The sequence below is a fragment of the Panicum virgatum genome, chromosome 2N (assembly GCF_016808335.1).
Source record: "Panicum virgatum strain AP13 chromosome 2N, P.virgatum_v5, whole genome shotgun sequence".
NCBI classification, from domain to species: Eukaryota; Viridiplantae; Streptophyta; class Magnoliopsida; order Poales; family Poaceae; genus Panicum; species Panicum virgatum.
Genome location: NC_053146.1, coordinates 66,206,196 through 66,218,697, shown reverse-complemented (window position 1 = coordinate 66,218,697; position 12,502 = coordinate 66,206,196). Strand labels below are relative to the sequence as shown.

Below are 12,502 nucleotides of genomic sequence, written 5' to 3'. Positions count from 1 at the left end.
ACTCGAGGGCAGGCCAGGCTCCCAACCCAACGCCCATCGCGCTCGCCGGATTGATGGATACGAGACACGCGGTCATTTTCAGGGCATATTTTCCTCCTAACAGCAGGCATCCCGTCGCCCGGATTAGGGTATCATCACTAGCACCCTTTTGGATTAGGGGACCTGTCATACACTGTTCTCCTTCTCTTCTGTCTGTCATCCTCTAGAAAAAAAGTCGTCTAGTAGATTACATTTAGTTGAAAGATTATTGAGCAGTTACGTGAGTAAATTACTGCAACTCATTTTTTAAAAAATATTGTGTATCTGTCTTGCAAGTTTTCAGAGCTTCCTGGAGAGATGGATAAGAGCCTCTCTCCTGATCTACATCGACCTGGTACAGAAGAAATCTCCAGTGCCTGGACAGGCTCCTGAATCTAAGGCCCGTACGCCTCTCTGCAATGCGACCTCGCGAGCTGCTCCATTTCTCACCACGTCAAATCTGACCTCCTCGTCACCCGAAATGTGAATTCGATACGCGTTGAAAATTTTTCCCCCCGCCCGGCTTCGTTCTGAATTTCTCGATGTGGCAGGCTGGCAGCTGGCCTGCTTGGCCTGAAGAAAGCGTGTGGGGGAGGTGAGGTGAGGAATAGGAAAGCCGGCCAGGCAGGGGCAGCTCACCTGAGCTGGAGGAAAGGGGTCAAAGACTGAAACAGCCTAGGGGCATGTGGGGCTCTTAGGCCATGTTTAGTTCCAACACAAATTTTTTTGTTGTTGGAATCTTACTAATATAAAGTACTAAATAAAGTCTATTTATAAAACTTTTTGTACAGATGAGTTGTAAATCGCGAGACGAATCAAATGATGTTAATTAATTCATGATTAATCAATAATTAGCGGATGGTTACTGTAGCATAACTGTTGCAAATCATGAATTAAGTAGGCTCATTAGATTCATCTCGCGATTTACAGTCCATCCATGCAAAAAGTTTTGTAAATAGACTTCATTTAGTATTTCATGCATGTGTCGAAAAATTCGATGTGACGTTTTTTTTGCGTTGGGTTTATGGGCGGGAACGAACAGGGCCTTACTTTCCTACCAGTACCCGGTGCCTGCACACATCATTTTGCAGATTCTTTTCTGTTTTCTTTTGCCTCCCCTTTTGATTTGGATGAATGGGATGGGAGAGCAATCTTTGCCTTCTTGGTTGTTTAATTTTTTATTTATTGCTTACTGTGTTCATAAGGCACAGGCTAAGCGATGCATGGATAGATAACAATTATCTGATTTGTTGTTTTTATTTATCTGAAACCACTCGGTTCAGATAAAGAACATGTAATTGTTTATAGACCATAGTACTCACTCTGTTTGTTGTGCTGGTACTGGTGGCTGGTGTTGGAGTGGTGTGAGAGAAAAATACTGTTGACTGGCTAGTGGCTGGAGGCTGGTGCTGGAGCTGTGTAAGAGGAAAATACTGTTGGTTGGCTGAAGAAACCAAATAGCGAACAGAGTGAATAGGAGACAATAAGCACAAATCTAACAATGAACTAAAACAAAAATGAATATGAAAATCGCTAATATTAGCATTCTTTTTATTCACTAAAAAATGCAAATTTGTTACTCTACATGTGCTGTAGCAGCCCAGAAAAAAAATTCCGAACGCATCCATTCAGGCCACAGTAACAGTGTTAACAGTGAGGTAAACACCAGGAGTCCAGGACACAGCAGTCTCACAGCTAAGCTTAATAAACTGCTAAGCACACAACCACTGTTACCACTCCACACCACATGTACTCTCTCTCTCTCCTGTTATTACTCACCCATCCCCTCCCGTTTCCAAAAATTTGGCCTTTCTCTCACACATCTCACTACCACCTCTCTCTCCATCTCCAATGGCGGCCGCCACCACCACCTCCCCTTCCCCCTCTTCCGCCTCCTACAAACCCTAACCCTAGGTAGTTTTCGCCACTTCCTCCCCGCATCTATGGCTGTTCTCCTCGCGTTCGTTCTCCTGCTGCTTTCCGGGGGCGCCGCCGGCGACGACGTGGCGGCGCTGCTCGAGTTCAAGAAGGGCATCGCGGACCGGGACCGGGACCCCGTGCTGGGGTCCTGGTCCCCGCCGGCGACCACCGAGGCCGGTAACGGCGCCGGGGGCTGCCCCGCCGCGTGGCGCGGCGTGGTGTGCGACGGCGGCGCGGTCGTCGGCGTCGCGCTCGACGGCCTTGGCCTCTCCGGGGAGCTCAAGCTGGCGACGCTCGCTGGCATGCGCGCGCTCCAGAACCTCTCCCTCGCCGGGAACGCCTTCTCCGGCCGCCTGCCGCCCTCCATCGGCTCCTTATCCTTGCTGCGCCACCTCGACCTCTCCGGGAACCGCTTCTACGGGCCCATGCCGGGCCGCCTCGCCAACCTCTCCGGCCTCGTCCACCTCAACCTCTCCCACAACAATTTCTCCTCCGGCTTCCCCACTGATGGGATCCGGCAGCTGCAGAACCTGCGCCGCATCGACGTCCGCAACAACTCCTTCTGGGGCAATGCCGGGGATCTGCTCACTCAGCTCCGCAATGCCGAGTACATCGATCTGAGCGACAACCTCTTCACCGGCAGCGTCGATTTGGAGCTTGACAGCTTGACCAGCATCGGGAACACGGTCAAGTATCTCAACGTCAGCCACAACAAGGTGGGTGGTGGCTTCTTCCGGAATGAGACAGTGGGGGCGTTCAAGAACTTGGCAGTCCTTGATTTGAGCAACAATGGGCTTGGTGGGACAGTGCCGAGGCTCGATGCGTGGTTCTCACTGGAGATTTTCAGGGTTGCTGGCAATGGGCTGTTTGGGATGATGCCCGAGGCACTTCTCCAGAATTCGATGCGGCTCATCGAGGTTGATCTCAGCAGGAATGGCTTCTCAGGTACCTTCCCATATCTACTGAAATGTACATATCTCGTATTTGTGATCTATCAGAGTAGGAGTCCCACTATAGTTTGAGTGGTGGTGATTAGTTTGTTTCTTGTGCTGTTTAATTTCCTTGGTGACGCGGATGGCCAGGGGCTCCCCAGCTATGCCGCTTAAAAATTCCAAGCTGCGAATCAGATCGTGGATGTTGGTGGCATTCGTAGACATGCATGTCTGATGGCAATGAGTTCATCATGACGACATTGCAAAATAATTACTGCATCTTAAATCTGGAATACTCCATTTGCTTGGATGATTTGATGAGCATAAATAAAAACAGGCTCTTCCATCAATGTCGCTTGTCGTCGTGTAGAAAGTGTGCCGTTTTCCTTTAGATGGATATGGTCAGCATCCTTTTACTTGCATGCATGCTGGCTTGCAGTTGATGTTTTCAGAATTATTTTTTTCCTCCTATTTTAGTCATGTGTTTGCTTTTATAGCATCCGTGATATTAGCAAGAATTAGCTATGTAACTAAGAAAAGTATTAGGTCGGAACCAACTATTTTCTGACAGCTGGTGTCTGGTGATTGATAAGTGAAGTAAACATTTTTTTTGCCTATTGAATCAACTATCATGTTGGCTCTTGATTTCTTCTAATGTAGACCTGCTGCTGGATCTGAGCCAGCTATCATGACTTTTCACTGTTCAATCAAGAATTTTACAAACTATTTCAATGCCATGACATGAGATTGACTATTGAAAATGTATATACATCAGAGATTTTGACCTATTTCGACATTCGACCATGTGCTTGTTTAACTATTCCAATTCCATGTGTCCTGTCTTGCTTACAGTCATTTACAGATACTCTATTCATTTACATTTGCCGTTAAATGATGCGTGCGCCCTTGAACTTTGCAGGGTCACTGCCTATCGTGAACTCTACAACTTTGAAGGTGTTGAATCTCTCCTCCAATGTTCTATCAGGATCATTACCAGCCACTGTTGGCAAGTGTACCTCAGTTGATCTTAGCGGAAACCTATTTTCTGGGGAGCTAGCTATATTGCGTTCCTGGGATGGGATTGTTGAGGTAATTGACTTGAGTTCAAACAAACTGGAGGGAAGCTACCCAAATGACGCTGCCCAGTTTCAGAACCTAGTCTCATTGAAGTTGCGGAACAATTCATTGTCTGGTTCTCTCCCTTCTGTTTTGGGAACCTATCAGAAGCTCTCTGTCCTTGATCTCAGTCTGAATGCACTCGAGGGATCTGTTTTGCCTACTTTCTTCATGTCACCAGCTTTGACAGTGTTAAATCTTTCTGGAAACAGATTTACTGGAACTATTTCATTTCAGAGCACCCATTCAACAGAATCAATACTTCTCTCACCTCAACCTGCTCTCAAGATTGTTGATCTGTCCAGTAATTCTTTGAATGGACCATTGCCACCAGATATCTCCAACTTGCAAAAACTTGAGTTTCTTATTCTTGCGATGAATGAGTTGTCTGGGGAGATACCCAGTGAGATAAGCAAACTTCAAGCTCTGGAGTATCTTGACTTATCACACAATCACCTCACAGGCAGAATTCCCGATATGCCTCAAAATGGTCTCAAGTTATTCAATGTATCTTACAATAATTTACAAGGAACTGTTCCTAAAAGTGTTGAAAAGTTCCCTTTATCTTGCTTCCGACCTGGAAACGACTTATTAGTTTTCCCAGATGGTCTGCCTGCTGAAAATGATGATTACACTGGAGTTTCTCATAGCCGAACATCTCACGGGCATAAGGCAGGTGTTCGAGTTGCTCTTATTGTTGGCTGCATTGGAGCAATCTTGCTAGTGATCTTCATAGCCTTAGCACTCTATGTGGTCAGGTCTCAAGAGCTTTGTGGGAGAAATGGATTTAGAGGTCAGATTACCATCAGGGATCTAAAGGGGAGAATAAGCCGTCCAAATCTGTTCAAGTCGCCCAAAGATAATGTTATACCAAGTAAAACAAGTTTCTCAAATGATCATCTCTTAACGGCTGCAGCTAGATCTATGTCTGCCCAAAAAGAGTTGTTGGCTGAAGCCGCTGTGGAATATGGTTACACTGACCCAAAGGAGGTTGCTGAATCCACAAGCTCAGGTGTGGCTGAGACTTCTGCTGCAGTACAGGCTAGCGAGTCTTCTCCACGGGCTGCATTGCCAACATCACCGCACTTTGCTGACTCCAGATTCCATGAGGAACCTGTAGCTTTTGAAGTATACTCACCAGATCGGTTGGTTGGAGAATTGATTTTCATGGACAGCACTTTGGTTTTCACAGCTGAGGACCTCTCACGTGCACCAGCAGAGGTTCTTGGAAGGAGCAGTCATGGAACAACATACAAGGCTGTTCTACAAAGTGGCCATGCCCTGACTGTGAAATGGCTGCGTGTTGGTCTTGTAAAGCATAAAAAAGAGTTTACTAAGGAGGTAAAGAGGATTGGCACTATCAGACATCCAAATATAGTTTCATGGAGAGCTTTCTATTGGGGTCCTAAGGAGCAAGAGAGACTAATTATTTCTGACTACATCAATGGAGATAGCTTGGCACTTTACCTTTATGGTAACTATCTCACGCTTATCCTCATTTTAAGCACTGATTTTCTTGATTCTTTTTGTTTGTTAGGTCGATATACATTTTCTCCTTGAGAAAAAATGTCGTTCCACTATTATATATATCAAAGATATCACGTCTAATTCTTTAGTCATTTCTCACCAGACTTAAGATTTGCTTCCGGTCAATGATTATGTAATCTTCTGTGATACAGAGTCAACTCCCAGAAGATACTCCCGTCTGTCAGTTTCTCAGCGGCTCAGAATCGCCATTGACCTAGCTCGCTGCCTCCAGTTCCTACACCATGAGAAGGGCCTGCCTCATGGCAATCTGAAGCCAACTAATATATTCTTGACTGGTCCCGATCTGTGTCCGAAGCTGGTGGATTATGGTCTACATAGGTTCATGACTCCAAGCGGCACTGCTGAGCAAATACTGAATTTAGGAGCACTAGGGTACCGAGCCCCAGAACTGGCAAACACAGCCAAGCCCGCACCGTCGTTTAAGTCTGATGTATATGCATTCGGGGTGATTGTCATGGAGATGTTGACGCGGAAGAGTGCAGGAGACATCATCTCAGGCCAATCTGGTGCTGTTGATCTAACTGACTGGGTTCAGATGTGCAACAGGGAAGGGCGGGGAACTGACTGCTTTGACCGGGACATCACAGGCTTGGAAGAATCCCCCAGGATAATGGATGAGCTGCTGGCGATCTCGCTTAGGTGTATCCTACCTGTAAATGAGAGGCCTAACATGAAGACGGTCTGCGAGGACCTGTGTTCCATAACAGTGTGAGTTTTCCCTTTGGTTTCCTTCCCCAGTGTACATGTAACCGATTTTCCGTCTCAGTTCATCCCGATTTTTTCCGTGGGTTTTCAGAGCCTTGTAGCCAGGGTTTGTTTGATTGGTAACTGCTAGTGTAAAGAGGATTCGATCCGCCCATTGATTGATTGATATGAACCATTGCCGTCTTTCTTCATGAGTTCGACACCAGTGTTTTGCTGTTCACCCATCAATTTCTTCACACTGAGCATTTCCCTGTGAGTTGTTACTGCACACCGTCGCTCATGTTGCCCCGATACTGTTGCTGCAACGTGCAATCCTGCTGTAGGTCTGCTGCTGCTCGTGTATGTTCGATTTCGGCCTGCCTGACTATTACTGGCCTCACATGCGGTTCTGGAGCAGCTGCAGCGTGTGTTGGATATCTAGTGCCCCCTGTAGCAACCATTCTGGCTCAAGATTTATTGAATGAAAAACAGGGGGTCGTTACTGAACTGGTCCATGCTGCAGCCTTCAATTCTCGCTGTGGAAACTGGAGAGGCCGGCAGAGCGCAGCCATGTTCTTCCGGCCAGAAATTCTCCCCCCGCCTCTGAATGTGACCATCTTCATCTCGCCGTGGACTAGCAGCTACCCGATGACCAACGAACGGTCAGGATGGTGCCAATTGGCATCGAACCAACGTCGGATGGCGCACAGAGACTGACCTGGTGGGGCCATGGTGTTGCAAGGTAAGCCTTTGGAGGGGCAGTCCTACGGTTGCAGGAGTTGGGGCTTGGGAGAATGGAGACACATGGGTTCATGGACTCGTGGGCCACAGCCCACAATGATTTTTGTTCAGTAGTTAGGGCCTGCCTGTCCTTCGCTGTAACAGTTATCGTATTGGCAGTTTGGCACTCTTGTAAGCACATCTCATCAATTCGCAAATGCATTTGTTCATGATTACCGTTGATCCTCAGCATCTTGAATCTGCCTGATCAATGCAACCTTTTGGACGCCTTCCAAGGAAAGCAAATCAAAGTTAAACCTATCTATAATTCTATGCAGTGGCGGACCCAGCTTTCCTCCAAGACTAGGACCAAGTTCTATGTGGTCATGACACCACATATCGACAGATATGGTATATACAGTCATACATATCCAACTCAGTAGGTTGCCTAGTGTATGGTACTTTAGTGTGCAATACTTGATATCTAATTAAATAATCAAATTACATGAATTAGATATAATCATCAAAAATGTTAGTTTACTAAGATGCTAACTCTATGGTAGGCCGGCACACACTAGTTCTGGTTGTTATTATTTCTAGTCCTCTCCATTTTGCAGAACAAATTGTAAGTCTCTAGACCTACGGTTTCATTACAAAATAAACCGCAAATGATTCAGCTCAATCCAATATTCTAATTATATTAATGTATTGAATAGTAATGAGAAATGACGGGAGCCAGGAGAAGATATGTAAACACCTAAAAAAGCTAGATTGCCGGCGGCGTGCAGCCTAGTGCTTACGTGACGGATGAGCTGAGGAACAAATTACCAAGGTGACCTTCCAAGAGATGAATTCACGAGAAACCGGCCAGGGACTCTGATCCGCGTCAGATTGCGCGCGCAAGTGCGCAACGCACCAGGCAGCAGGCACCAAACAGCGGTGGCGATCGTGACTAAATAGGAGAGGCGAGGACTGGGCCAAATGTTTTGGGCTAAAACTAAGTGGGGGTGCTGAAAGTTGTTGGGCCACGACTAGGGCCACGGCCCGGGTGGCCCTAGGCGCAGGTCTGCCCCTGATTCTATGTATTTCCTATGAATCAAGCAACCAACACCTCAAAAATTAGAAGTAGGTCATGAATCATGATCCAGCCGTCCGATTGTCACGGTTCATGTCCCACTGACTGCATGCATGACTTGTCCATATAGATTCGTATGGAACACTATGAAGGCTTATGTCCCCAGGGTTTGTGTGCAACAAGCCTTGGAATTATGTTAGTAAAGTCTTGACGCAAAGTGCAAACTCCAGAGAAAACTCACTGAAATAATGTGTTTGTGTACACATGATGCTTCCAAGGATCAGCACCGGAATGATCAGTGAGTACACGCACACGACAAAGAGAAAACCAGCAAGAAAATGTTCCCACAGAAAGTAGGGTGCATCATCGAGTGCTTGCACTGACGTAATTTTTAGCGGCACGAAGAAGTGAATTAAACTCAAATAATGCTTGCACATGAGTAATCTTCAGGACCAAGAAAAGCAACCAAAATTTCAAATGTCCTCGCTGCTTACACTAGATGCTTCAAGAACCATGTGAGTTCAACGGGAAAAGTCTATGCACAACAAGTCACGATAAAAATAAAAATCATGAATGAAATATCTCCAAGGGTCATGAAATTTGAACCTTAGGATCACAACAACTTAGTGAATCATTTCCATTAAAATCTTCTAAAAAGGATCCATGTTTCACCATCAATTTACTGATTTGTGAAAGGGACATGAAAAAGTTCATCTTTTAGGAAAACTCTAGAACTCTCTTGAATCAGATCCATTCTTCACAAGAATTTAAGTATAGAACTTACAATTAGTTCTCAATAGTAGCCAATGGTCAAGCTACCTTTTTAAATCAAACTTGAGTTTATTAAGATTACAAATTAATGGATAAAAATTTCCACTCAAGTAGAGAGACCCATAACAATACAAGAAACAAATAAATAACAAAAAAAAACTATTCTCCACCATATATAATTGATAAGAAAATAGGTTTATGCAGCTACAAGGCTTGTCTCTCCATCAAACGCACTTTTCTTTGGTGGAACTTTAAAATGCACATAACCAACATAAACTCTTTTATATAAACCTACTATATTTATGGACACACACACATTTATGTGTATATATATATCCTATTTGATCCACAGTAGCAAACAACAAGAGGATCAAACAAATTATCTCAAAACTTGTCACACTATAATTGTCCATAAAGACATGAAAAACTATTAGTCAAAAGTACCACCAAATACTCCTCCTAAGATTGCACTATAGTATCTTTGCATAGGGACATGAATAGATAGATATCTCACATCCACAAAATATATTTATCTTCTCTGTCTCTTTGAAACTCCATGCTTGTTGTGCCACTATCATCTGACTACAAAATGTTTGATGGTGCTGATAATGGATATGACACCTAAAACAAAAGCAGGACATGGTTAGAGAGTACTAACTCCATTAAATACAAAGGAATACACAACTCCATTAAATATGAACACTAGAATCGTACGTAGAGTAGGAAGAGGGTAAACATGAGGACGCCATTATAAATCCCTGTAGAACATGTGTGTACCATACTTACATGAAAAAAACAAAAAAAAGCAAGATGTCAAGAAGAACCAATGCGCAACAAAATTAGAAAAACAACAAATTAGCAAGAAAGAATGAACAAAATGTGAGGAAGAACCGATATGTAACGAGTTGGGAAGATTACAAAACAAATATTAACTAAGAAAGATAGGCATATGTGAAGAGGTAGTTGTGGCTGACAAAGAACACGAAAAATGGAGCCACCCAAAAGAAAGCTCGAGCAATCAGGGGGTGTTCGGGGTCTTGATTCACAAATAAGCCACCATGCAAGTGTATATCATAATGTAGGCGATGAAGCTCTCTAGAGTGAGGGTGAAGTTGACGATGTTGAAGGCCCACTGGTTTAGCCCATGCATATCCTCTGGTTCAGCCCATGCTGAGGATAATACAAAACATGCTTGACAAGGGGCGTGAGTGTGTTAGGGAGAAATGCCACCCCCAAGCCTGAAGGTGAAGCCGATGACCATAGGATAGAGAATAGGCATGACCAGCATAGGAGGTGGAGCATTCCTTGATCTTCTCATAAAATTCAAAACAGAAAAGAAAACACAAGTCCAAAAATAAATCACATTAAGAAAAAAAAGGATAGTGTCATTCACCTTGGTTGTTCGGTATATGAACAACTTAGTGCGTTAGAAAGGAAGTGGCAACAAGATAAAGAATTGTGAGAACAAGTGAAAAGTAAGTTCAAACACATATGTACTCAGAGACTACTCGTCAGCATTCATCATAACCTTAGATATGGAATAATGAATTATAGTACAAAGAAGAAAATGAAAGATCCCATTTTCGAATATGTTCATGATTAATACGAGATTCTAATTGTACAAAACAAATGAAGTATGTTCTTTATTATTAATTCTCATTGTCCATAAATATAGGGATTCTTGTAGCATTTAAATTTATTATATGTATACAAACATAATATTTTATGAACATCCATCACGTCCAACCCCATCTGATTTGTTTCTCTTTTATCGCATACAATTGTTAGCCTTAAGTTTTACCAAACAAAAGATGATGATATGAGTCCTTTTCCTTCCTCGTCAATTTGTCCTAGCTAGAATAACAAGGAGTTACAATTGTTTTGTAGCAATGATTTCATTTTCTGTCAATTAGAATTCTAATCGAAACTGAACCTGGAACCGCCCTAAAAATGCAAACGCATACTAAGCAACCGGGCCCACGAAAGCCTACAGCCTCCTTCCAACCTAGAAGAAATGAAAAAAACTCAAAGAAGCCCAACACACGGCCCACGTACGCAGTGCGGCCCATCCGCACCTCTCCCTCTCGGACCCGCGGGGTGAGCTCCGCCTCGCTCGAGGGTAGCGGCCTGCCCTCGAGAAAGCGGATCGTCTCCGCCTCGCTCGAGGCCACCCTTCGGCGGAAGGGACAAACGGCCCTTCCGCTCACCCGCCCGCCGTACGGAGGCATTAATGCCAACCACTCCTCCAAAGCGCCCGGGTCAGATGGCGTCAGGCCGCCATTCCCCACAGTGGCTGTGACCGGAGTCTCGTCCGCCAACTCCGGTCACTGCTCTGCCATTCCAGATGCTGTGGCGACACTGTGGGAACCAGCGACGTGGTGCAAGACGCGCTCGGCACTGCTCCAGCTACTATGCTGCCAACTCCCCATATCTCCTTCGTACTTTCCCTTCCGCTGAGCCCTCGAACGGCATGGGCCCGACCCTCGGAAGCAGCTCCGGCCTTGACCGGGACAAGACTCTGGCCTGTAGGACCCTCGGAACGCCGCCACGCCACGCCTGGAGGATGGTACCCCCACAGCAATGACCATGCCGCCCGCTGGAGCCAGGACACCGACGCGATCTCCGCCCGCGCCCGCGTCTGCGTGACACGTGGCGGCTCCGGACCCCTCCCGAGCAGCTAGCTGAGCCGAGAGCTCGCGGGAGTCCGGATGGCACGTGGAGGTCCTGGACCCATCCGCGGGAGTCTGGATGGCACGTGGAAGTCCCGGACCCACTCGCGGGGGTCCGGGTCCGCGGCCACAGGTGCTGAGCATTTTCCACCTCTGGGACACGTGGTGACATCGGACCCGTCCCCGAGCGGGAAGCGGGTCCGGGACCGTTGGTCCGGTGAGATGGAGTCAAGGACGATGCCTAGGACGACTGCCACGACCAGCGCCATACCCCACAGTGTACTTCCCATAGTACCCGATCACTGCACCCCCGCAATTCAGGGAGAAGACGACGACTTCCATGATCCCCTGTACATGTACACCGTCCCTCCTTGTGTCTATAAAAGGGGGGTCGGCCCACTCGGTAGAAAAAAAACGCTTCGCACTATTAGCAGAGCACATACGCTCCTCTGAACCCCGATATTGACACTCGCCTCAATCAACTCCTCCTCTAGCAGATACTTGGGAGCTTCCCTCCCTCTCTCACCTCGCTTGTACCCCCTAATACAGGCACTCCTGGTGCAAGATAGTACAGTGCTCTCGCACACCCCTTTGCTGGACGTACGGCCCCACGGCCGGAACCATGATAAACCCGTGTGTTACTGTATTGCCTCTTGCATCAACATCTGGGACGAGAAACACGCAGCATCATCACTGGTTGGGTGCAGACCGTCAGGTCAGGGCACCGACATCCACAGTCCTAGTCCTAGTCCTAGTCCTAGTCCTAGCCCTAGCCAACGACGCCCACCCTGGTGATAGAGCTGAGGAGGTAGCCTAGCCACCACAAGCCTCCAAGGTCGGGCCCGCTCTGGTGGTGTCCCAGACTGAGAGACCCATCCCGCCCACCCCGGTGATAGAGCTGAGGAGGTAGCCTAGCCACCACAAGCTTCCAAGGTCGGGCCCGCTCTGGTGGTGTCCCAGACTGAGAGACCCATCCCGGTGGTGGTCGAGAACCCCATATGCCACTGGCAAGCTTGAGGCAGATGACGGTCTTCAATTTAGGAGAGCTC

General features: G+C 46.5%; 1 protein-coding gene across 1 annotated transcript; it reads left to right on the top strand.

The window, feature by feature from the left end:
• The first annotated feature begins 1,825 nt into the window (after positions 1–1,825).
• LOC120661899 (probable inactive receptor kinase At5g10020) lies at positions 1,826–6,437 on the top strand. Its single transcript, XM_039940906.1, has 3 exons — positions 1,826–2,883; positions 3,790–5,460; positions 5,666–6,437. The coding sequence occupies exons 1-3, from the start codon at positions 1,962–1,964 to the stop codon at positions 6,244–6,246; spliced, it is 3,174 nt and encodes a 1,057-aa protein (XP_039796840.1). The 5' UTR covers positions 1,826–1,961; the 3' UTR covers positions 6,247–6,437.
• The last annotated feature ends 6,065 nt before the right edge of the window (positions 6,438–12,502 follow it).